Here is a 25,105-nt window from a genome sequence, read left to right as displayed (position 1 = left end):
ACTCATATGAAGTTGTGCTCATGGGGAGAATGCAGCCTTACACAATGGGTAACCTGAACCAGCTGTGAGCTGAGGAAGGGGGGTCCCTTTCCTGCATACTTTGCTCCTTTTTCAAGTGAGGTTTTCCATCAAGTCAGAAAATGGCTTCCAGAGTGGTCACTTCATGATGCAAAAGCAAAAGTGGGAATGTGAGATGAGAGAATGGGACATCTGTAGTTAGAATAGATTAAATGTAACATGAAACTGTCCTCTTTGGGGGCTTCTTCTAAGCGTGAGGCTGGAGATGTCACTTTTTTGTGAGATGAAGAGGAAGTAGACCAGAAACCTTGTCTAGGTATTTGTTTTGTTTTAAGGAAATGTCAGTAATATTGGCAGTACTATGGAATGTAGGATTACCTGAACAGCTTTGAACTCATCATTTGAAATTGCGTGTTTGAAGTTTACCATGTTACCTGTAAAATACATTTCTTGGGAAGCATGTTTTTGCTAGGAGAAATTGATACTGATACAGGAAAATGCATATCGTACTGATTGGTAAAATTTAATGCTGTAATATTGAACAGTTGAGTAATATTGTTTAACTTCATAGTACTGGGTATGGTATTCTTACGGGCACCGTCATAATGTGAGAATGCTGCATAAGGTTATGCAAACATTCACTGAGGAGATACTAGGGAATCATAGTAAAGATTTTAACGAAAGAAAATGTTGCTGGTAGTTTGTGGTGTGTGGTTATTAGAGGCACGTGGTTGGCAAACTCATACAGAATTTTGGAACTGTCAGTTGGAAGGGAGTTCTTTAGTCTCACCTCGCTTACAAATGGGACTGTAGCCAAAGTTCGGTCAAGGTTTTCAGGTCTAGTACCTATGGCATTGGGCACAGTGGAATTTCTCAGTAGGTGCCCAGTGCCTTCCATTAGTGTAGTGCAGAAATATACAACACAACTCTATTGTCTTAAAAATCTGCAGGGAGTGTTTTGTATCTGTTTCTTATGTAGATGTAAGTATTGGCTTTTTATTTTCTCTTAATGTAATTATGCTTAATTATTTATCCAGTACTTTTGACAGCATTCTGAAAAAATTTTTTACTTCTATTTTTGTTATGCTGTCATTTGGGGAGAAAATATGCATGTTCATGCTTAGTGTGCATGTGTGTGTAAACATACTTTTAAATTTTATTTTCTAGAAACCAATTAGTAATGGTCTTCCTCCCACACCTAAAGTACACGTGAGTATTGCTGAGTCATATCAATGCATGCTGGAAGAAGGATGTGTTTTCTTACTAAACTGACAGTACATTTTTTGAATGTTTGTAGTATTTTTTTTTTAATTATAAAATCCAATATCATTTAGAAATGCTAAACGACTATATGATATTTTAGAAATCACCCTTAGTTTTGTGCTATTGGGGTGAAGGTTTTTGTTTGCCTACTTCTTTAAAAAAGTGAGTGATAGTTATATGACTAATATCACACTAGTACTTAGGTACCTAGTGATCTGAGGAGCTGATCTCTCCCAGGAACTGCAAATAGCACCAAGTTTAAGCTATATAGCTCTAGGGTTCAAAACTTCTGAAGATAGGATTCATAGATGCCTTAGGGCTGGAAGTAAGTGTTGCAGATACCCACATGCACCTTCGAGGAATAAAGCAAACTAGAATTTTATTGTAACATCTGCTTTTAACCAGCACTGTGATCAGAAGAGTCAGTCTTTCCGTTTCTTGACCATTTGTTTCTGCCTTCAGCACTCTCCTCCATGTGTGCTGGACAGTGTATTTATGTAGTTGTGCTCTACACCAAATGGGGAGTTCATCTATTTTAAACTAACTTCATCAACTTATTTTCTGGATGAGGTTATTTTCCACATGGCAACTCTTAGCCTTTTGTTACTACTTGAAGTAAAAATAACCCTACTGGAAATGTAACATTTTAATTTTTCAATATTTAATTGTTTTCATTTCTACAGATGGGTGCTTGCTTTTCAAAGGTTTTCAATGGCTGTCCATTAAAAATTCATTGTGCAACTTCATGGATAAATCCAGATACAAGAGGTACTATACAATGAATATTTTACCCTTTTTGTCCTCTCCTTGGATTTCAGGAGTGCCTAGATGAGCAAGACTATTCTTTTTAAAATAGACATATATTCATATAAACAAGAGTTGTTCTTTAATTATGCTGTCTGAAGTTATGGTGTTCTTTTAATGAAGATATATTTGGTGCAGATCTTCACTGTGATTAAAAAGAATAAATTAAATATCAAAGTTAAAGGCCCTTCTTAACATTTTAGCCCAAAGGATGCCAATCCTAATTTATTTTTTAAAAATCTGGCTTTTAGAGGTCCTAGTTGAGATTTGTTTCTTTATTGTTCATTTTTTTGTGGTTTTTTCCCTAGATTTTTCTGGTCCTACAGGATTCTGCCACTATTGCATACATTCTAGTGCTTTATTATCTTGCCTGATGATAGAGATACTTGATAACATTGTACTCGCTTTGTCTGCAATTACACCTTTTGCTTATAAGCTCCACAGACATGCTACTGTGGAGCAAGAAAACACTTAGGTTTTTTTAGAAATTGAAATTATGGAAGTCAGTCTTTTGCAGTTGACATCATCTCAATATGAGATGTCTGTCTTGTTTGCATTCCTAAAGCAATCCAAGGTTTGGATTATGTTCAAGTGAGGCACCCACAAAGTACTGAGAAAATGCTCCGGTCGATACTGCTGCAGAAGTACTCCAAAAGAAGACAATGAATATTTCACATAATATATGGAAATGTCTAAGTAGGATATGTGGAAATGAGTTCTTGCTTGTGATTGAATAGCTTTTTTTAATTTCAGTTGTTAGTCATAAAGAAAAAAGACTGATCTTCCCTAATGTCCCATCCAGAAATTGAAGCTTCCTTAGCAGGATTAACTTTCCATGTTTTCAAATACCATAACTATTATAGTTTGGTTTGTTTCAATGTGTGTAATTGTTTTATGTCTTATTTTGGTAAAGAGCCGCACATACACCTCCCTGAAATCAGGATTTCTAGCTTTTTTTGTTTGTGTTTGCAGATCAGTACTTGATATTTGGTGCAGAAGAAGGTATTTACACGCTGAACCTCAATGAACTTCATGAAACATCAATGGAGCAGGTATATTTCTGGTTTGATATTTTTGGAAAAAAATACATCCCTTTTTTAAACCACTCAGATTAATGTTGTATCATCCTTGTAAAAGTAGTTTTTACTACATTTATCTAGGCACTAGCTACACTGAGAATTATCTTAAATGTTTGCTATTGAGCATACTTTTCAGTTATGTTTGAGTGCTTTGTAGGCTGAACCATGTTCAAGTAGGAGATCTTCACCTGTCAGTGTTTTGAACTTCATCACAGTGCATTGGTCTGCAGTTAAATGATTAGGCAAATAGTAAGGAATTTCCCTGATATATTTTGGTTGAAAGTTTCTGTTTTCCTTAAAGCTTTGGTACAATATAGAATTTTTGCAACAAACGTGTTTCAACTACAGGGAAGCAAAGAGATTCTTTATACACTAGATTCCATTCTTCTGGTCTTAAAAACAGCTTTTCTGCTTTCTGGTGAGACTCAGCTTACTGAATTCCACCTAAAGCTCTGTCTCTGCAGAGTCTTATAAAAAGTAATTTTTTTGAGGGGATACTGGGGAGGGGGAAAATGCCAGTTGCAGGCTTTTCTGTATGGTGTCTTCTCCAGCTCTTTTGTTACTCTCTAAGAGACTTGTTTTCTTTCCTGCCTTCTCCCTAACTTAGGGAGCTATGCATCTGCTATCAAGATGGAGGATTTTGCAAGGACAGCCTTCATACTGTAAGCTGGAGGCACTGGTGTTTGTTCATCTTCCAGGGTCCAGATGTTGTAGATATGTCTGTTTGTTGAGAGGGAGGCCTAGCTAGCTTGAACTGAGCTCCATGTAACCCATATTCATACTGGTGCTTGAGTTACCTAGTTTAAACTTAGCTCAGGAACATCTCTGCTGCTGCACTACAGTTGTAAAACCCACCCTGAGAAATATCACTAATGCAATAATACTTGTAGGCTTGGTAGACGTAGACCAAGGAAAGATTTGTTTGGCTTTTGTCTTTGCTCCTTGGGGTTTGGTTTTGGTTTGGTTTTTAACTAGCAAGGAAGGAGAACAGGTGTAATGAAAATCATGTAGTGTGTGCTCTAGTGAGCTTTCAGGGAAGTGTTTTAATGAGCACTTAGAGACAAGAACAGATGCTTGCTAAAACAGCCACTGTGGAACAAGAGGAATGGAGTGAACGGTCAGTTAACCTGCTAAATTGAAGAATTGCTGTTCTTTAATCCTCAGATCCAAACCTACTAAATCACAATATGCTGTGCACCTACAGAAGGTCAATCAAACTTGCATTTTCGATTTTGATACAAGAAGGCTGGTAGATTATTACCGTAGGTGTTTCTTAGAGTGTGTTTAGATTATGAGAAGACTTCCAGAATAGAAGTGCACCCTCTGTGCTAATCATTTATCACATCATTATTTATGACAACAGTCAATAGGGCCTTAATAATAGCATTTTCAAGTTTTGTGTTTTATGTCATCATTGAGTCTGATACAACTCAGTATAAAAGTCAAGGTAGTATCCTTCATTATTTTTCACTACGTTCCACTTCACCAGTGGACAAAGCAGAAGTAATATATGTTTCCAGGAGTCAGAATACCTTCAAGGTTAATCTTTGAATCTTTTTTTAGGGGGAGTTGGTTTCTTGTTTTCTTCAGTGTTTTGGGTGGTTTTTTAAGAGCAAAAGAATTGTCCTCCTGAGTGGTCTGTCTAGCCCAATAGTCTATTTCCTAAAGTGGCAGTGGGAAGTGCCCATGAGTTTGGTCACTGTCTGCTGTCTGTTCTCCTCAGACTCTACTACAGTCATTGAATCAGAGATGTTGGAGGATCCCTGCCTATTTGCTTTTTGTGTCCATTTTTGGACCTGCTGAACATAAGTATGTTCTAATCCCTTGTTTAGGCTGTTGATACTTTCCACCTCCATGACATCTTGTTGCCAGTAAGTTCCAGAAGTTAGCTAGTTAGGTGAGAGAGGAAAAAAAAAGTAGCTGTGGTTTGGTTTTGTTTGTTTTTTTTTTAAGGGATGTCTTGTTGCTTTCATCCTCATCTTTTTAGTAATTGCGGGATTTGACAAGTAACAGTTCTGCCTTGACCACTTGTTGCATCTGTTGATCTCTGAAGTGAAATGTGTAATCATGCAGGTGGAGAGTCCCTTCAAAGTGCCAGTTTTAATTGTGTCAAGAGATTTGGGCTATCACAGGCTTTAGAATGGCTGTGGTTTGTTGACTATGCTTTACTTACTGAAGTTTATGTTGTTAAGCTTTTCTTCTTTGAAGGAGAAAATGTGGTGGTTTTTAAAGTTTTTGAAAAAGGATTGATTGATCTTTATATTGACATCCTGTGGAATAACTATAGTGTACTTGAAGACATGAGTATAAAATGTGCTGATTGTCTAAATGTTAATGCATATGTTAAATATCGCATGTGTGCCTAAGATTTACTCTGAATTAACTCTGGAATCCAGGTAAATGTTACTTGGCTTAAGCTAATTTCTGCTGTAAAAAGCAAGTCAGTATTAGTTTTGTCCTGTCATCTATGCAGATACTAATTGATTAATATCTTGTGTATATCAGATTGAATACTACTTCTTTGTTTTTCCTTCCATTTATCAGCTATTTCCTCGAAGGTGTACGTGGTTATATGTCATGAACAATTGTTTGTTATCAATATCTGGTAAGTTACTGGGCTATCTTTGAATGGTAGTGCTGGTAAACATTTGGTTTTGTATTTGAAGTGTGGTTGGTTTTCTAATTTCCAGGTAAAGCTTCTCAGCTTTATTCCCATAATCTACCAGGACTCTTTGATTATGCAAGGCAAATGCAAAAGTTACCTGTTGCTATTCCAGCACATAAACTTCCTGACCGAATACTTCCCAGGTAAGTACCTCTCATCGGATATATCAGATATCTTAATTGTGGGAGTTCAGGATATGCTTGTGAAACTCTGGGAATACCAAATAATGTGGAGCTCTGTTTACAAGTTGCACTCGTGTGCATTAATCAGAGGGTTAACCCCTACATTTACACAAAACAAGATGTGAATATACTCTTATTAGAGAAGTGGCTTTTGGTACATCTTACCTTCTTGTAAAGTAGCCTCTTGTTTCTGGGCATAGCTCAGAGCGTAGCTCTTTTCAGGTCTAGTATGGTAAATCCTGCTTGTTCTTGGTGCTAAACAAAACATGTGGTCAGTATTGTACCTGTGATATTTGAGGCATGTAGAAATGATCTTACATTAGGTACTCTAGGCAATATCTTTCAGTTCTACTAAAAATAGTGTGGGGATGTGTAATGCAGAGGGAATGGGCTCACAGGATATTTTGAAAGCTGGGAAGAGTAGAACTGGAGCACACATTTACATTCATCATTGGCTGGTCGTTTTTCACAGGCTGGCGTAGAAGATACTTTTGCCTCTAGGTACCTACAGTATGTTGTGCATGCAGTCCCTCCCCTCCAACTCTATTTACTAACAAGTGCATACAAAATTCCAGAAGCTGGGTACAGTGCTGACTGCCTGTAAGTTTAGGAGTGGTATTCTCCAATTTAGTGGTCCCTCCACCATTTTCCCTCCCCCTCCCCTGCAGTGGGATGGAGAGGAGAATTGGAGGCACAGAAGATAAAGATCATGGGTTGAGACAAGAACAATTTACTGGAAACAGCTATGAGATAAGAAGGAACAGTAACAGCAACAATACTAATGACAGAGGGTACAAGAAAGAGCAACACAGAAACAATACCCAGAAGGGATCCTTTTTTCCCTGGAAGAGACTCCCTTTCCTCTATCCCCAGCAATGACCTGAGGTGGTACAGAATAACCTCTGTGTCCTAACCATGCCCCTCCTGGCTACTGCCAAAATAGAACCTGTCCTGACCAGAACCAGGACACTGCCAAGCAAGCCTTGGCAGTCCATTCAAATCCCAAGAGGAGGAGGTAGTAGCGCTAATCTAGTTTGCAGAAAAATCTTTGGTTCTTGAAGTGCATAGTGAGACACTGTATTTTCTAATATAATAGCATTTTTATTAGGAAATAGTATTATAAAAAACTTGAATCTTTGCTACCTTTGGTTCTATTAACAGCCTATTAACAATTCTTGGATTTGGGGAAGGCTTCTTATTCAGTTATCTGCAAACATAATGGTGCAATGCTTGTCTGAAAATTGTGTTCTTCCTAGAGGGTAAATTCTAAATAACTAAGAGATGATTTGTGCTTTGAATTATCTTCTGTGTACCTGCACCACTGTTCTGCACCTCTCTCTTTTAAATTTGACTTTGGCTGGGTGACTTTGGTTTGAGGAGTGAATCAGCAGTGGACTAATAACTGTAATTATCATAAGGATCATGCTAGCAAAACTTTCATACTATATTCAGCCTGGAATGACAACTCACCTGAGTTGCAGAGGGCTCAGAATATTTCTTGTCCAGTCACGTCACTTCCCAAGAAAAATGCAGCACAACCTGAATGTGCAAGTGCCAAGCCAGTCAGTCAAAAGCAGGAGAGATTACTTTAGATAATCCATTTTGCTGTTTTACTTCTTGTGAGGATTCAGTGTAGTAACATTTCGCCAGGAAGAAGACCTACATCTGAAGTAGGTCTGAAAAACATTTTTTTTTTTTCTACCAGACTCCCAATAAAGTGTGTTCTTAAACAAGTTCCTGGATACTGTGATGATGAGTGCTGCATGAAAAATGTACATATGTTAAAAGCAAAGTTTTCGGTAGAGAAATTGCAATACAAAATAGAATTTGAAGTAATTTGTAAGGCTTGTACATTCATTTGCAAAATGGTCTAAGCTCAACTTATGATAATTGGTAGGCAAACATTCAGTAGCAGAAACTATACCTGTGCCAAGTCTCCATTCCAGATTCTTTCCCTGGAGTGTTCTTGAGCAGTTCCTTTCAAATCTTCCATGACCTGTTCCCAGGAAAATTTGTGACCAGTACTCAGTTTTCATGCTGCTCAGACCTGCTGCATTATCAGTCACTTCTGAACAGCTCCATTTGAAATGCTGTACAGCTGTTTTCCCAATTCATAGCTTTGAGTGCAGCCTCTGTCTTTCAATCCACTTATTCCCATCTTTTCCACAGCATCAAATCAGTTATTTTTATTGTCAAGACTACTGTGGCCAGTCTCAATACTGCCTGTTGTCTTTCTAGACTGTGTAGAAATTCTGATTCCCACTACCAGCAAATAACATCTTCCCTGGCTTATCTGATAAATTTCCAAATAATTGTTTTCATGATTTCTCAGGGAGTGTCCCCTGCACATGAGAAAAGATCTTGCAAAACTGCCTTCTAGTCCCCCTTCATACCTCCTCTCAAAATGCAATGCTGCCTTTGAAAATGTGTGCCAACTTTAAACTACTGGTTTGCAAGGACTGTGTCCCAGCAAACTATCCAGTACGGCATAATTTCCCACACTCCTTCTGTCCACATGTCTTATCTTTGAACTACAGTGTCTTAGGACAAGGGTGGAGTTTTTATAGTATCCAGCACAAGATGCAATAAATTACAGCATTACAAAGAATAATCATCACGACAGAACCAATAGAGTATCCAGGCACGTGTATAAATACATGTAATTAAATAGCAAGAGAGAGTGGTAAATGACACTTAATGGCAGTGAGGTATCTATTCCTCTCCATTCCTGACTTTTAACTGCATTCATAATGCTGCATAACTTAGTAGCACGTCATACTGACAGAGAGATCACCGTGTATGTTCTAGGCACATTACTTTGAGAAGAAATATACAAACATATATTTTTAGTGTTTTAGTAAGGCAAATATTTTTCCATCAGCAACTGTCTAAAAAGCAAATTCACTTGATTGTTTGAATTGATCAATAATTTTGTTTTTATCTCTTGTAGGAAGTTTGCAGTATCTACAAAAATTCCTGACACTAAATGGTGTCAAAAGTGTTGTGTTGGTAAGTAAAGGTCTGGAGAATAAGTATGAAGAAGCAATACAAATGGTGGCAGTATTTAAGATTACTGTGTCAGGTTTAGGAGGTGAAGGGAGAAGAGACTTTTGTCATTGTTATGAAACTATGCATTTGCAGACAGTGAGCTCATTCAGGTTAGTCCTTGTGTTTAAGTAATTAAACTTTCCCATTTAGCTATTTATATTTAAAGACAATTTGCAAGAAATGCAGAGAAGCAGAATGGTGTCAAAATTTAAACCAGTCCTGAGGAAGAACCTAATCTCCATGGATGGAGCAATTTAAAGAAGTTGTCATCAGGATTAAGCTGTATGACTTCCTAGCACAAGTTTCAGTTATCAATATTCGATGATAAAAAGCAAGGAGTATTTTCAATTCTTTGAGGACAGTGTTGTCTCTGAAGCATTTATAATGTGTTCAATAATGTGCCAGCTACTGAAGTCTCAAAGCTGCACTGTGTTAAGGGGGGAAGATAGATTTAAGAAACAAACAAACAAATTAAAAATCTCAGGAAAGGTAACTATAGATGATCTCTCGTGTCCCGGAAATGTTCTACGTGGTATTCCGTAATCAAATGTTTGTGTGAGGAGTTCTGTTACCCAGGATGTTTTCAGAGACTTGGTGGTAAGAGAGCATGTAATTTATCCTGATAATATCTCTTAATATCTCTAGGGTATGGTAGGGTGTTAGTGATATGTACATAGTGATGTGTTTGTGTGTATGTCCAGCCTGAGCTCTAATTGAAGTATCTAAGTCAAGCTGTGAGTGTTAATGGATACTGAAGGGAACACCCAAAGGAGTGGAGTGACAGGGATCAGAGTATGTATGAATGCTTGCTTTCTGACATGAAAATTAATTTGGAAGTCTATGTTTCCATGTTTCTCTTTATAAAATGAGAAACCTAGTGGTGTGCTGCTCTGTGATCCTGTGATTTCTGTCCTGTCAGGCACAGAGTTTAACAAGGTGCCATAGTACTTGACAGTATGAGGGGGAGTCTTGACATTCAGAGATAGCTTAGCCTGATAAGCCTGGAGCCCTTCTTGCATGAGAGGTGTAAGTGATAATTTGTGAAGGCAACAAGGGGTGGCTGCAAAAGGTATGTCCAAAGGGAGAAACAACAGATTCCTTTCTGCACAGCTTGCTTTGTGCAGCCTCAGCCTCCATTCCTGCTGGCAGCATAAGTCTGCTTTTGGCCTTGGGAAAGCAGGAGTGTCACAGGAGGAGATAAAGACAAGCACGTCTGGTCTTCTTTCTGCACCTTTTAGATGTTGGTAATTGCATGTTTTGTGGTTTCTGCTGCTGATTCAGCCTTGCTAAGAGTTGCACCAAGCATTATTTGATGCAGTTTGCAGTCAGTCTGACTGATGTTGAGTGAGAAATTGGATTAATGAAATTAAGTGCTGATGTTTAAGGTGCCAAGGGATTTCTGATGGGTTTCTCTGTCAATAAGGTAGCATGAGCATATTTCACTTGTTATCTAAACTGTGTTGTTAAGTGCCTGATGAACCGCAGTCACTTTGCTGCACAATAAAATATGGTCTTTAGATATATTTGTACAAAGTGCAAAATAACACTTGTTTGTCTTAAAGGATGTGTTGGTAGTGCTTAAGGAGTGAAATTTTGTCAATATTGTAGAATTGAAGTTGAGAAACTTCAGATTTCACAGTGCCTGATTTTGCAACTTTGTTCTCTGCCTGTTTTTGAGTTCTGATAAACAGTTGAAGAGCAGCACTTCTGCTTTTCTGTTGTTCTTCAGTTTCAGCTGAATTTCCTGACAATCTAGAAGTGTTCATCAGATACAGAGCTCCTGGATTTCAGACTCGCTGTGAGGGTGCTTGAAGGGCAGCTGAGCTGTTCTCAAGTGACAGTGGTTGTTCACTGCCTGCTGAATAACTGTCTGTATCATAGAAAAAGCCATTCTTTAACAGCCACTTATGATGATTTCGAGATAGCTTGGGCAAACCAACATAGTAGAGCCAAGAAACTTCAAATGTGTATAAAGTCAACTATTTTTTTGTGACATGGTTGGAAATTGTTTATAACTTGTATGTGCTTAGTACACTAATATTCTATATCCTTTTTTGACAGTGAGGAATCCCTACACAGGCCACAAGTACCTTTGTGGAGCACTACAGTCTAGCATTGTTTTGTTAGAATGGGTTGAACCAATGCAAAAATTTATGTTAATCAAGGTAAAAGTACAATTACTCTTGTGTTCAGTTCTTTTTATCTTGTAGTGACTTGCTAAGAATACAAGTATTAGCCATTTCTTGATTTATTATTTTCTCTTGGTTTCTGTTAGATTATATTTAAAATAGCTATTTAAATGTGTCATATTAACTAACTCAAAATACTTACGAGAATGTTCATGTTTTTATGGTGCAATTCAGTTAGAGAACTGAGCCCTTCTCTCCGTGAACGTTGCCCTTCAGTTTCACAATAGAAAACTCTGGGTGACAGACTGAGACATGGCAGAGTGAAGTGGTAAAACTGCTTAACAATGGTCTTGCTCCCATTGCAAGAAGGTGGCCACTTATTTCTATGTTTTGTGACACTGGAGGTGCCTAGAAGTGCTTGTTATCTTCCCATCTGACACTACCTGAAGAGACAGAGCAGGGTGGACTCATGTTTGTAGAAAGGCAGTTGCTTTAACTTGATCAGCCTGGAAAAGAAGGCTTAGAGGCTTAGTAGCCAGGGAGAGCAGTGATGAGCACTCTTTTCATCTGTGAGCAGCTGCATAGGACACACATGATGAAAGACATGCTATCTTATTTTAACTGAATTGCCATGAGATGCTCTAAACTTCTTAATTCAGGCTTTTTATATTTATCAATTCCTGTTATCTGAAGAAGTAAACATAAGTGTTACAAAATGTATGGCATAAAATCTACCATGCAGTTTAAATATCTAATATCTGCAAGTCAGACAACATTTGTTTCCCTTCTAATATCTATTTTTGTTTCTAAATCTAGCACATAGATTTTCCAGTACCTTGTCCACTGAGATTGTTTGAAATGCTGGTAGTCCCCGAGCAGGAATTCCCTTTAGTTTGTGTTGGTGTCAGTAGAGGAAGAGACTTCAACCAGGTGGTGAAGTTTGAGACTGTCAACCCAAATTCTACCTCTTCGTGGTTTACAGAAACAGGTTTGTGTGCTGTTGTAATTGCATTCAGAAATGTTCTTTGTTCTTCTGTTATAGCTGAAGCACTAAAAGGTGGGCTTTTCTGAGGAATCAAATGGTTAAATCATTAAGACTAAGTCATCATTGTAAGTTTAAAGGAGTATCTGGTTGTACCTGCTTGTACCTGCACTTTTTTTGATGTTTCTACTTGTTAAACTGATTGGATTTCTTGAGATTTTTGATATAGCAGAGGACAGAGTTACAGTTTCTTGCATATCTATAAATTACCCACTGTGCTGTTCTGTGCTCTACCCTGGCACCATGACTTCTGTTTATTTAATAGATTTTAGTAGAATTGCGTTCTGAGCAATTTCTTTCAACATCTCTGTAAGGTGTGGTTTGGCTCTCCTATAATATGCCACTGTGGTTAGGAGTGGTGTTATCAGCCTCCTGCTGAGATAAAGCATTCTTCTGATGTTTATGGAAAGCAAAAGGGATTACGAGAACTGGTAGCAGGAAACCAGATATCTGCCCCGTCACCAGTCTGGGCGTCATGAGTGAGGAGGCCACTGTCTGAGCAACAGCAGAAATTCTCTTTAGAAAGTGTGCTAAGAATGGCCTTTTTAGAGTTGCACGATTGTCCCTTGAACCTAGATGCAGTAGTGAACCAGCCCTAGTCATATCCTGCAGGTTTAGAAGCTTTGTTTTTACCAGACATAGATTCCTTGTCTATTCATGATGAATTTATACGTAGCCCTGTGCTGGCATATACAGGTATGAGTCCAGCTGAGTGTCTACTGCAGAATTCATTAAGAACAGCAGTTTCTACCAGGAAGATACTCACTGACTTTCCTGCTGCTGAAAAGAGCATCAGATTTTGACACAGTTTAAGGCAGAGTTACAAAAAAACAAAGTGAGCAGTGGATGGCCAATTAATGTTTAACGACTTCAGACAGTGCATTTTATTTTCACACACTCATGTAGCTATGTGGCTTTATACTAGAGTCCATAAAATAACATGGTGAAGAAAAATGTCTTGTTGTCATTTGTCTCTCAATATTGTACAGGAATACTAATAATCCCTTCCCAGTTTGGTTTTTTTGTAATGTGGGAAATTTAGCATTGCATTGTGCCTTCCAAACCCACTTTTTAAATTTCCTTGAATCACTTGTGTGTTTTTGTGTTGTGTCTGTTCTTGTTTTCTCCTATTTCTTTGGCTCCAGTTTAAATCCTTTTGTTGGATTGATTTATTCCTGTCCCCTGCTGGCAGAAGAGTGATAATGCAATCAAAGAGATTTTTTTTTTATTATTTTTTTGAGTGAGGAAAGTGTGTACTATACAGAATCACAGAAACATTTGGGTTGGAAGGGAGACCTTAAAGATCATCTACTTCCAACCCCCCTGCTGTAGGCAGAGACGCCTTCCACTAGACCAGGTTGCTCAGAGCTCCATTCAGCCTGGCCTTGAGCAATTCCAGGGATGGGGCATCCACACCTCTGTGCAACCTGTTATATGGTCTCAAATAGTTTCCATCAAATAGTAGTTTTTATCATTTGACATTTGACATTATTTTGTAAATGTCTGACCAAGATATTTTAAAAAAATTAGCTGGCAGAGACTTACTGGGGGTTTTCTCCCCTGACATCCTTCAGCCAGTGCAGTGCATGTTTCCATATCGCATTTGTGGTTGCAGAGATGTTTATCCTCCAGTCTTTCTGTTGCACGCTTTCATTGTGGCTGCATCTACCTTCCAAGCCAAACAGCAAAAAAGAGATGGAGGGACCATCTCATGAGCACATTTCTGCCATTGTTGAGGAGTTTTTTTGCTTCTCAGCAGAACCATGGATTTTATAATTTAACCGAGAGCTGCTTTTGTATTTTAGGTAACATGCTCTAATTTCTCATCTCTAATGGATTTACTGAGTTTCTCTTTTCTGTGTGAAAGATGCCTACAGAATCACTGGCAGTAATGTTGAATTAGAGCTGCTTTATGTGTAATTTTAATGTTAACAAACAAATGGAACAAAACTACACTTCTCTTTTGAGTTGAAATGTCCACTTGTGGATCAAATCCCTGTTGGCTGTGATGGAGACCGCTGCAGCTGTAACCCAGAAAAGCAGAAAATAACCCTTCCTTTAAGAGTTTTGATAAGAAAATAATCTGCTATTTTGGGAAGATCTGAGTATGGAAAGTCTGCAAATAGCAGCAAGAATTAAGTAGTAATATGTAAGTCTGTAGCAGGATTTAGAAATAAACAGAAGAAAAGTGCAATGAAACAGCATAGTGTGTGTAGTCACACAGTCACATATATCTGCCCTTTTTTGTAATAGCAATATTAAATTACACCAACAGAGAATGAAGGGAGAACAATGTACATGGGAATTTGCTTCTCTGACATGGCTCAGAAAAGGCTGGATTAAATCCATACTTTAATATTTTAGCTTCAGTTTCCTGTCACAGTCAACATGTTAGATAAGTGGACATGCCTAAGAGAAGAGAAATGTCACTGGTAAGATGAGAATTTTAAGTAGATAAAACCACTAACCCATCAAATTGTCTCAATTTCTAGAACTTGCATTTCAGATTTCATGCTAATTTATGTTATGAACTAACACTGTCATTTTTTTATAGACACTACAGAGACAAGTGTTGTACATGTAACACAGCTGGAGAGAGATACCATTTTGGTGTGTTTGGATTGTAAGTTTTAGTATCAGCTAAATATATGTGTATGCATGTACATGCATACTGTCTGTCTTTAAATTAGGTCATATATTGAAGATAATTCTTGGTTAACATACCCTTATTTATTGTCTAGGCTGCATAAAAATAGTGAATCTGCAAGGCAGGTTAAAATCCAGCCGCAAACTGTCATCAGAGCTCACATTTGACTTTCAGATTGAATCAATAGGTAAGTTGGATTTCATTATTAGTTTTAGATATCCATGTAGACTGTAGAGCTGGGCAATCACCAACTATGTGAAATTTAACAAGAGTAAGTGGTAGATTCCACACCTGGGATAAGGTAATCCTGGTTGTATGTACAAACGTTGGCAGATAAGAGGCTGGAGAGCAGCCCCGTGGAAAGAGATCAGGTCTGGGGGTTTGGATTGATGGCAGTTTGAAGATGAGTCAGCCAAAAGGGCCAGCCGTGTCCTGGGGTGCATCAGGCTCAGCATCTCTACCTGGTCAAGGGAGGTGATTGTCCCACTCTGCCCTGTGCTGGTGCATCCTCACCTTGAGTCCACTGTGCAGTTTTGGGCACCACAATATAAAAATTATGTCAAACTATTAGAGTATGTCCAGAGGAGGGTGACCCAGATGGTGACAGGTGTTGAAGACAAGACTTGAGAGGAGAGCCTGAGATCACTCGGTTTGTTCAGCCTCGAGAAGAGATGGCTCAGGGGTGATCACATTGCAGTCTACAGCTTCCTCAAGGGGGGTGGTGGAGGGGCTGGTGCTGGTCTTGCCTCTCTGGTGACCAGAAATAAGACATGTGGAAATTACATGTAGCTGCATATGGGGAAGTTCAGATTGGATGTTAGGAAAATGCCTTTCACTCAGAGGTGGTCAATCATTAGAATGGGCTTCCCAGAGAAGTGCTCCCAGCGCTAAGCCTGTCAGAGTTCAAGGAACATCTGGACGATGCTCTTAGTCATGTGGTTTAGTTTTATGTAGTTCTGTGTGGAGCAGGGAGTTGGACTCAGTAATCATTATTGGTCCCTTCCAACTCGAGACGTTGTATGATTAATTTGCTTAATGTGACAGTAATAATTAGGGTGCTAACTGTCTAGTCTTTGGCATTTGAAACACTATCTCACTCATTTCACTTTGTGTGAGAAGGCCCAGTGAAAGGTTCAGCATGCTATGTAATGTGCTTTCCTAGGAGCACTTTGAATGGAGTAATAATCCTGATTAAGCTAAATATCTTGGAGACCTTCAGCCTTTAAAGGAATACCTTAATACAACCTATGTAAACTCTGAATCACTCCCGCCTAACTCATTTTGCATGTGTGTTTATGCAGTCCATTTTTATAAAGTAGCTTAAAGACTAAATTATATGTCATAGGTTACATAAATTTTGTCTCCTTGGGAAGGATCTGAATGAATTAGATTTGTGAAACAGAAAGAATAAGTTATTTTGCCAGTTCTCCAGTGGTTACATACCTACATTGCATCACATGCTTTTGAAAGAGAGGTGAGGAGGGGTGTGTGCACAGGTTGAGGGTAGGACCAGAAGAGGAGGAACAATGGGAGCTAAAATAGTAAGAAGTTGGAGGGAGTTTATTTCTGAGGAGAAGCTTTAAAGTTTCAGGCCCTTCAAACATAATGTCCCACAGAGAAGAGGACAAGAAAACATGGTCATGGAAAATATTACTTTTATGGCTTTTGATGGTTAGGAATGGGGGGAAGGAAGGAGTATGTTTACTTGAAGCTGCTCACTGTGGGAGCTCTGCATGTATTGTAGTCCTCACTGTGGTTGTCACAAATGAGCTACCAGTGTCCTATTTTGTGCTGGTAGAGTCTCCAAAGACTACTGCTCTCTTTCCTGCAAACCCAGAGGCAGAATGCGAGATGCAGGGGGACAGATTCTTCCTGGGGTCCTACACACTTGCCCTCTCTTTGAGGAAGGCCCTAGACCTACTTCCTTTGTAGGGTTCAAATCCAAGTCTGTCACCACGTTGGTGGGAAGGGCTGGGAAGCAGAGGGCTCTGTAAAGCTTTGTGTTGGTATTGCAGAAGGACCATATTAGCCAAGAGTTGCTAGGAAAGTGAAAAATGGCATTGCAGCATTCCTGTAACTCTTGTGCTAAAATTCAATATATATTTTCTGCAAGTATTAAAGGGGTTTCCTTTTCAAAGGAAAAGACACATTTAGAACTAGACATCTAGAACATTTTCTGGTTAGGTGGAAATACTTTTAAACCCTCGTCATTAAACAAATAAAATGCAGCTACATTTGAAGCAGGTTCAGTGATTGCTGTGAGATGTTCTGCAGTCTGTGTGGATGAATGTGATACAATGAAACATACGTTTACAGATTTCAAAATTGCAGTCATGCTTTTGCCTTAAAAGCACAAGTTGATGTTATGCCTTAAAACTGATTCCAATGTTCTTTGTTACCAGTCTGTCTACAAGACAGTGTATTGGCGTTCTGGAAACACGGCATGCAAGGAAGGAGTTTTAGATCAAATGAAGTGAGTACTGCATTTTCCTTCAAATTCTGGCTTCTGTTGTAAACCAAGTAGAGGATAAATACATAATGCTGTTGTCTGAAAAAGAGTAAAAACATTTTGGTAACTTCCCAGGTTAGACCTAGAGCTGGAGTCTCATTCTAAGCTTTTTTCATTACTACAAGTATTAGTGGAGCTGTGCACGAACCATGTCACATCTAACATGCAAAGCAGAAACAAGAAACCAGGTCAGAATGCCATAGAAAATATCCAAGCCTAGTTCTTGGTACCATTAATCTTCACCTTAAATTGCTTTGAAGACCACTGTCAGTCCCTTAGCCTCTCACATACGGATACCAAAATTTGGGTTTTGCCAGTGGTTCCACTGCTGAGCTTTAGCTTTTTGTCACAGCATCAAATGAGTTGTGTGATGTTTTTTAGTCTCTTCCATGTTCTCTTGGCTTAAAAATACTTTGAAGATTTTAGTGGCCAGGTTTCACAAGAAGTATTTTTCCTTTTCAGGAGAAAACTCTGACTGACCTGAACACAGGTTATTTTTCTTCTAAAGTAGTCCCTTTTCTAGCCAGTTTGATGTGATTTTTAGACAGAGTTAAACCATTATAAGTACCTTCCCAAATGTTTTTTTTTCTTGCTGCAAACCTTGTGTATCTGTTAGTGAAAATGCTGTGCTTTGTAGGATTTTAGTAAGTCTTTTAATTTGGTTGTTAATGAATGTTTACAAACTACATCAGTTGTTTCATCAGTGTTTCATTGGCTGAGAAATTGAGCTCATTATGACTAATTGTATTTTAAGGTACACATAGGGTAAGTCACACCATGCCAAGCTCTCATACTTCGCACTGTTACACAACTCCATTGAGTCGCACAAAGCCCCAGCTGACTTAGTCTGTGCTGACAGTAGGTCTGCTCTTTGTGTGAAGTTGAACCAAAGATGAGAGTGGGGACTACTTATTTCCGAGTGTGCAAATGGTTCATGTGGCGTCTGTGCATGTTTGATCTGCGGGCGTGATTGTCCTTCTGAGAATTCATACTGGTGAACTGCAGCTTCCTGCTGTTAGCACCAACCCTGAGGAGAAGATGCCTGGGCACTTCTCAGGTTGCAGTCTCCTCCTGGCAGCACTCTGCAGGGCTCAGTGCATTACTCCACCCACTGGTACTCGGTAGCTCTGACCCAGCTGGTAGAGGCCATGCCCAAGGTGCTGCAACGCATTGGATGCGTGATGTTTATGTAAAGCATCAGGGACACTGGTTTCTTGCTTTGTTACTGTCGAGCCAAAGACAGCACCTAAATGAAGAACTGAAAGCAGAACTGGGCTGTTGACAGAAAGCAAGCCACCTAAAACTTTTTCTCTGTAGAACATGTCTAGGTTAACCTCTTGGGCCTTTTTAAATTCCTTATCTATTCTGTCCTACTAATCACAGCCATTGAAAAAAATAAACTGATTTTCATCTGTAATATGAAAAGCCTTCACTGGCAGGCTCAGGTCTTGACCGTATTTGTTCCTTTTGAGGAATTTTATACTATGTAGTATGTAGGAAGAGGTAACATGGGACAAAAACCTGACTGACCTAACTTTGCAGCATTTTTTTCTTTGAAGACACCATTAGTTCAGATTCCCTAATATAATACAGTGAGTCTAATTGGGGATGGTTTGAGCCGCTGGCAAAGTTATTTCCTTACACAATGGTTTGATTGAGTGGGAAGAATGAAACAGGGAACTGTGTGAATTCTGAGACAAGACGCTCAAAATTTGGGCAAAGATTGCGCAGGCTCAGCCCCACAGAAAGCAGGAAGTAGTTTTCTTAGCAAAGTGGAGAACTTCACTGTTGTGAATTAAAATTCTCTTACAAGTTCTCTGTGCTGGAAGTGAATTCACTAGGTCAGCTAACTTTACTAGGATCTGGGAAGGAGAGAAGAATCTCTGCTTTCCTCAAGAATGTGAAATTTGGCCGTGTAGAAAAGGAACTTTGTAAACAGTGCTGCCTGTTCACAATGTGACTTGATATCCTTTGGAGCATGCAGTGGGCTTTGGTTGACTTTATTGAATAATATTATGGTTTTTTGGGTGCTTTGATATTCATGTGATCATAAAGATGTATCACACAAGTACAATTCACCCACGGAAAACAAAGCTCTATGGCACTAGTCTGAAATGTCACAATGAGCATAAGTACCACAAATTAATTACGTTTCTCTGCTAAGGTTTTCAGCATATGAACTTAGTGCATTATTACTATAATTCAGAATTTCAGCAAAATATGTTTTATGTGAGATTTACCTAACCCATTTTAGGATATCCACTCTAGAGTGAGACAAATTGCACTCTACAGCTACCTATTTCAGTCATGGCTGTAAAGAGAATTGCACTGGTAGTTAAAGTACTGTGCTGAGCCCTACTCTTGTGGGAAGAATTACAGAAAACTTATATTTCGTTTAACAATGACAGTTGCATTAAATTCTCTATCGGATTTAAATCAGCAGTCAGTAAAATCAGTCACAGTCAATTTTTTCCTCCAAGCTGATTTTAAAAACAAAACAAAAACACTTATGCACTTATCATGTAAATACTTATTTTTGTTGTCTAGATCACACAAGAAATTTCTGATAATACGAGGATATTCAGGCTTCTGGGATCGGACAGGTAAGAAATTAAGTAAAGAGGGCATGCTGAAATAAAAGAATAATATATGTTCTCCTACCTTGTAGAAGTTCTTTTTCCTTGCTTCTTGCAAATTCTTTTTTAGCCATCTTAGACATTCTTTTGTGTACCTATCTACCTTCCAGTCCTTTAAGTTTATTTCTCTTTCTTCAATAAATAAAAAAAAGTCTTCTAAAAGTGTTTGTGGGCTTCCAGAAGTACTCAGCCGTGCAAGAAGCTCTTACTCAGCTGCAGTCACAATCTCCAGGAGTGTTTTCCTTTTTGTACTTAATTCTTTTGTTTAATTTGATGAAATCTTTACTTTCAGATGCTCTGCTGCAGTAGCTCATCAAGATCTGCTTCTGGAGACAAATGCAGAAAATACTTAAAAATTTAAATATCTCGCTTTCACCTCCAGAAAGGAAATCTACCAGTTTTTCTCCTAGTATGGCAGCTCCGGTCTTGTAAGAGCTCTTGGTAACTCCCAGTGTAGCTGTTCTTTGGTGTCTGCTTTGCAGGACACTAACACCATGTCTGTGTGACCCATCAGATAGCAGCTTGCTGAGTCAGTAACTGCTGTTTTAGGAGTGTCACTGACTTCCTCAACTTTCTCTGTCCTGTTTTCGAACTTTGTACTTCTGTAACAGCCACAGAAACAGCAGCTGTTCTGTCTTCTGGGGAGTGCAGGCTGATGTGACAGTTTCACTAGTAATGAATTCACAAGTGCAAAGATAGGCTTTAATTTTTCTTTCGAGAATTGTCTCTTTCTTATGCTGCTTACAGTCAACTCATGTGTCATCTTAGAATGACATTGCAAAAAATTGCCTTGTAAAAATAATGTCCTCTTCCCCAAATATGGTCCCATCTATTTCTGGCTTGCTCTAATAGTCTGTCAAGTTTGAGATGATGTTTAAAGAGTTTGCACTGCAATAAACATTAATTCCTATTTCTTCATATACGCTTTTCCTTTCAGCTCTCACCTGTTTTGTGCTTGAGCTGTGAAACCTTTTTCCAGTAACGTGTCATTTTCTAGGCAGTTCATAGGAACTGGGGTTCTGAGAACCAAAAACCTGATGTCAGTCTAATAAAAGCTTGCATGTTGCTTTCTTCTGGTGAAGAGGGAATTGCCTCATGGCATGAGGTGTCATTCCCTTTGTGGAGCACATTGAGCAGAGGGGAGATTTTCTGAGCGATAGTTTTGAAGCAAGCAAACTTTCCTGTGTGAATGCACAATTAGATGGATCTGAGTTTCCCACATTCTACCTTCACTTCAGGGTGTTTATGGAGGAGAATTCAATGATGAACTTTCTGGTCCATTTAGCAATTTTAGCAGTTCTTGCCTGATGAAAAAATCTCTTAACAGTTTGTGAAACAAAATTGGGACTGCTAATTTCTCTTCTTTGAAGAGAAAGGTCTAATCTAGGACATCCCTTATGGTCATTGTAGTGTAGGTCCAGCTAACCTAGTTCCTGTCTACAGTGATGGCTGAAAGTGGGTGGCAAGAAAAAGATTAGGAGAGATCTTTTCCTTGAGGATTCTCAAGGCCTGCAAATTTTTGTCTCTGGGACTTTCAGAGCTGGAGGAAGTTTCTGTGGGTTGGCTTACATAGGCTCAGGGAAAGAGCAGAAGTGCTCACAGAAGTGTCATCTTTGCTCATCTGCCATTCCAATGGCAAAGGGCAGACTAACAGCCTTGAGAACTGGAGCCTGATTAATGGATTCGCTTTGCAACGCTCCAGGAAAGCACAAACCTGGGAAGTAGGGGAGTGATGGATCCTCTTCAGAAGCCCTCACTGAAAGGATGAGAGGCAACAGGGATATGTTACAGCAAAGGAAATTCCAGCTGGATAAAAGAGGGAAAAACATTGTGGTAGTTCAACAGTGCAGCAGGAGCCCAGAGAGGCTGTGGGAGATTCTTGGAAAGCTTGCTCTGTGCAAGACCGTGAGTTTGGTTTGAGTGGCTTTTGGACTAGAGGCATCCAGGGAAAGGGAAATGACAGCCAGTCAGCTGGATCTTGGGAAAGAGTGTTTACAGTTATATCCAAGGTTGTTTTTAAATGAAGGCTTACTTGACATTGTAGTTTTTTTAATTTTCATTTTAGGGTCGTGGTGCTGGAGAGCAGGCCGACAGACAACCCAACAGCCAACAGCAATTTGTATATCCTGGCAGGGCATGAGAACAGTTACTGAGAACAGCACGTGGCAGGCAGCTCACCACGACAAGAGAACACTCCTGCTGCAGCAGCACTCGTGACTGGCTGCAATTGCACAAAAGCTGCAGTAACCCCACTTCAGTTACTTTATAATTTATTGTGGCATGAGAGGAAGACAAGAATTGTTTGTGGTATGGACACAGAAGCATTATAATACCACAGAAGTGCTTAATTTACTGTTATGTAATCTTTGTACATATGCAGTATTTTTCAGTGAAACTTCTTGCTGAAGCCCTACACTGACTTTCTGTAGATAGAGGTCCTCCTGTTTAGTACAAGTGTCTTACCTGTACAGATGTAAAAGTCACTGAGGATGCAAAAATTAAATCGGGGTACTATTATAAGGACGTCTCATGTGTTTATTATAAAGTGGGATGCTAGCAACAAGTATAGTACATTTAGCAACACTATTGTATTTTATTATATGTAATTTACTAATACAAATAAATATTAACTTTTAGAAATTGTAACCAAGGCTGTAATCAGATTACAATCTTGTTTTAATTTCGATACAACACACTGGTGTTCATGTTTGCACAATATATTAAGATGTGATGTATTTAGTCACAAAGGTAAGCTGTGACTTTGTGGATATGACTTGGGCTTCAAAGTTCCTTTTTTTGTTTACTTGGGTAGTTTTCTTTGTGAAACAAACCAGTTAAACACCTGTATTTTTATATTTAATTAAAACTTTCCTTATGATTACTTCTCTATGCTTGAAAACAATACCTTATGGATGGGTGTCAGTCCCAGACTAGTGGTACCTGGCTGTAATTCTGCAATAGGTGTTTGAATTATTAGTGTATACAATGATAAAAATTAGTAATACTGTTCGTCTTGCTAAATCGTTTCATATCACGATGAAAAGGAGCAACATTCCACATTGTGGAAATGGCTCAAAGATGTTGCCATTTTGACTTTTTTTTGGCCTTATAACCATTTTCACACTTTTCTTGATTTTAGGATGTTAACACATGGCCAAAATAATTTAGTTACTACCTCATTCAAACAATACAATGGTTACTACGCATCACGGGAACTTAGTTTTGATCAGAAGTATTTTTGATTGCTATTTTCCAGTGGAGTGTGTAAATGCCAAGTTTTAAGCAAAATGCACACATATGACTCCTTTTTTTTGTATATGTTCTTTATATTTTATTGTGATAATATACACTAAAACCAAACTAAATTAAAAGTGATTTATGGCCTGCGTTATTGTTGTGATTGATAATGCTTTGAAATATGTTCCCTAATGTATATAATGTAAAATAAATTTTTTTAACATGTTGTTGTACAATTAGATTATCACCTGCACTGATTTTCCACATAAGACTAAAATGGAACATACTGAGTTTTGAATTCTGCTATTAAATGGTTGTGCCAAACAGAAGCTGGGCATTTCTGAATGTATGAACGGTCAGATTGCTGGATTTCAACTCAATTTTGGCTGGCACTGGAGGGTCAGCCCTTTTGGCCTTTAGGCAGTGGATATATGTATTTCAGTCAAGTCTTTCCAAATTCCATTTTGCTTGGTTTCTTCCCTCCATTGCCTACTTTTCCACCTCAGTTGATTGCAAAACTGATTTTATTTTTTTTCTTCCAGGAGGGTTTTTTTCTGCCTCTGGGCCTCAAGGTTGCTGCCTCTGCTGGTCCCATCTCAGCTGTTCCTTGTACTGAGCCACAGCTCAGGCTGTGGGAGAGGTGGCAGTGCAAGTCCCACTGCTGAGAAGCCGAATTCTCAGAAAAGGCGAGAATTTGTGTGCGGGGGATTTCCATCCTGCCTCCTGTGGGTTGTTCCTCACTTCGACATGCAGAAAGTAGCTCAACTTTAACAAAGTAAAGTATAGCTGATGGTGCTGTAAACGTGCTTCCTCCTGTGAGGGTTCTGCAGCAGCTGGGGCCAAGTTTCTCAGGCCATTGCTGAATTACAGGCACCAGAAGCTAAGGGCTATTGGTTTTTATTCTGGCTGAGCATTTTTGGTACAAGCATGCACACTGGGATGCAGCTGGAAGAGCTAAAAATAAAGAGGATGGGGTAGTGACATGTGGGAAGAAGGAGCATTGTGCTAGGGCAGGTGTGTTCCCAGTCTGTTGGTATGCTCAGGACAGCTTTGCTGTTCCCATGCTGCTCTCCAGCCTTAGAGATAAGAAGTGAAGGGTTCCTGCTTTTTTGAGGAATTGTCCTGTTGCAGGATTTAGGGTTTGTGCCACAAAACTGCTTCTCCCCCTCTCGAGATGCTTGACTACTCTGCTGACAGCTGCCCTCAGCTGAGCCCAGGAGCCTGGGCCTCTGGTAAATCAAAAGGTCTCCTTTGCTAGACCTGCAGTTACCTTGAACTGAAACTTTTCTTGAGCCATGCTCGGCGGGAGCTTACACCACCCCCACCCTGGCCTACAACTGGGATTGGCGTGTGGCTGATGGATGGGGGCACAGTCAGTGCCAGCAAATCCCATCACAAGCTCCATGAGGTTAGAGCAAGGCCTCTGCCTACAGGTGATTGACACAGCTCCTCTTAACAGCCTGTGTGGCTTCCCTTTCTCTCTTTCCAGCTCCTCTAAGCTGGCTTCCAGCTCGTGGTCCGAGCTGTGAGCAGGCAGAGTGTCTTGTGATAATGTGACAGCATGATAGGGCACTTGCCAGCTTGCTAGCAAAGTCTGATTAGGGCAGGGGCTGAGCTTGGGCCTCCATCCAAACTGAGCGTTCTTACACGGAGCAAAGAAAGCACTGGAATGGTTTGTGTCTTGCAGAAGTACTCCTGGGAACACGGGAACACTGCTTTTACCTTTTCCTTGCCTGTCTCCCCATATGGTGCTGCCTGCCTCTGGCAGAAACAGGATCTAGTGACATGAAAGAGAGTTCAGATTCAAATTTCTGCATTCCACAGCCCTTGACTGAAACCAAGACCT

At 39.3% G+C, this 25,105-nt stretch overlaps 1 protein-coding gene and 1 long non-coding RNA gene across 9 annotated transcripts in view; one reads left to right on the top strand and one right to left on the bottom strand.

Annotated features, from left to right (window-relative positions):
* MAP4K3 (mitogen-activated protein kinase kinase kinase kinase 3) overlaps nt 1-23,588 on the top strand; it is a 76,365-nt gene extending 52,777 nt beyond the window's left edge. For 6 of the 8 annotated variants that reach the window (XM_064647783.1, XM_064647779.1, XM_064647777.1 and 3 more), the window contains 13 exons: nt 1,186-1,227; nt 1,965-2,049; nt 3,058-3,137; nt 5,709-5,769; nt 5,855-5,972; nt 8,962-9,020; nt 11,121-11,224; nt 12,005-12,176; nt 14,785-14,853; nt 14,972-15,064; nt 17,280-17,350; nt 19,934-19,989; nt 22,088-23,588. In XM_064647783.1, the coding sequence (XP_064503853.1) occupies nt 1,186-1,227; nt 1,965-2,049; nt 3,058-3,137; nt 5,709-5,769; nt 5,855-5,972; nt 8,962-9,020; nt 11,121-11,224; nt 12,005-12,176; nt 14,785-14,853; nt 14,972-15,064; nt 17,280-17,350; nt 19,934-19,989; nt 22,088-22,175 (1,098 nt within the window). In that variant the 3' untranslated portion in view covers nt 22,176-23,588. Of the gene's footprint in view, nt 1-1,185; nt 1,228-1,964; nt 2,050-3,057; nt 3,138-5,708; nt 5,770-5,854; nt 5,973-8,961; nt 9,021-11,120; nt 11,225-12,004; nt 12,177-14,784; nt 14,854-14,971; nt 15,065-17,279; nt 17,351-19,445; nt 19,515-19,933; nt 19,990-22,087 lie in introns of those variants that run through there. The other 2 variants (XM_064647778.1, XM_064647781.1) reach the window with 2 other exon arrangements.
* Nucleotides 12,267-20,728, bottom strand: LOC135410884 (uncharacterized). The gene is made up of 2 exons (XR_010428923.1): nt 20,048-20,728; nt 12,267-17,425 (listed from the first exon to the last, which is right to left on the bottom strand). It is a non-coding gene; the product is annotated as an uncharacterized LOC135410884 (long non-coding RNA).
* Nucleotides 23,589-25,105: the final 1,517 nt, after the last annotated feature.

This window comes from Pseudopipra pipra, chromosome 3 (genome assembly GCF_036250125.1).
Source record: "Pseudopipra pipra isolate bDixPip1 chromosome 3, bDixPip1.hap1, whole genome shotgun sequence".
NCBI lineage: Eukaryota > Metazoa > Chordata > Aves > Passeriformes > Pipridae > Pseudopipra > Pseudopipra pipra.
The sequence above is the reverse complement of the archived record's forward strand: the minus strand, read 5'-3'. Positions and strand labels throughout refer to the sequence as shown.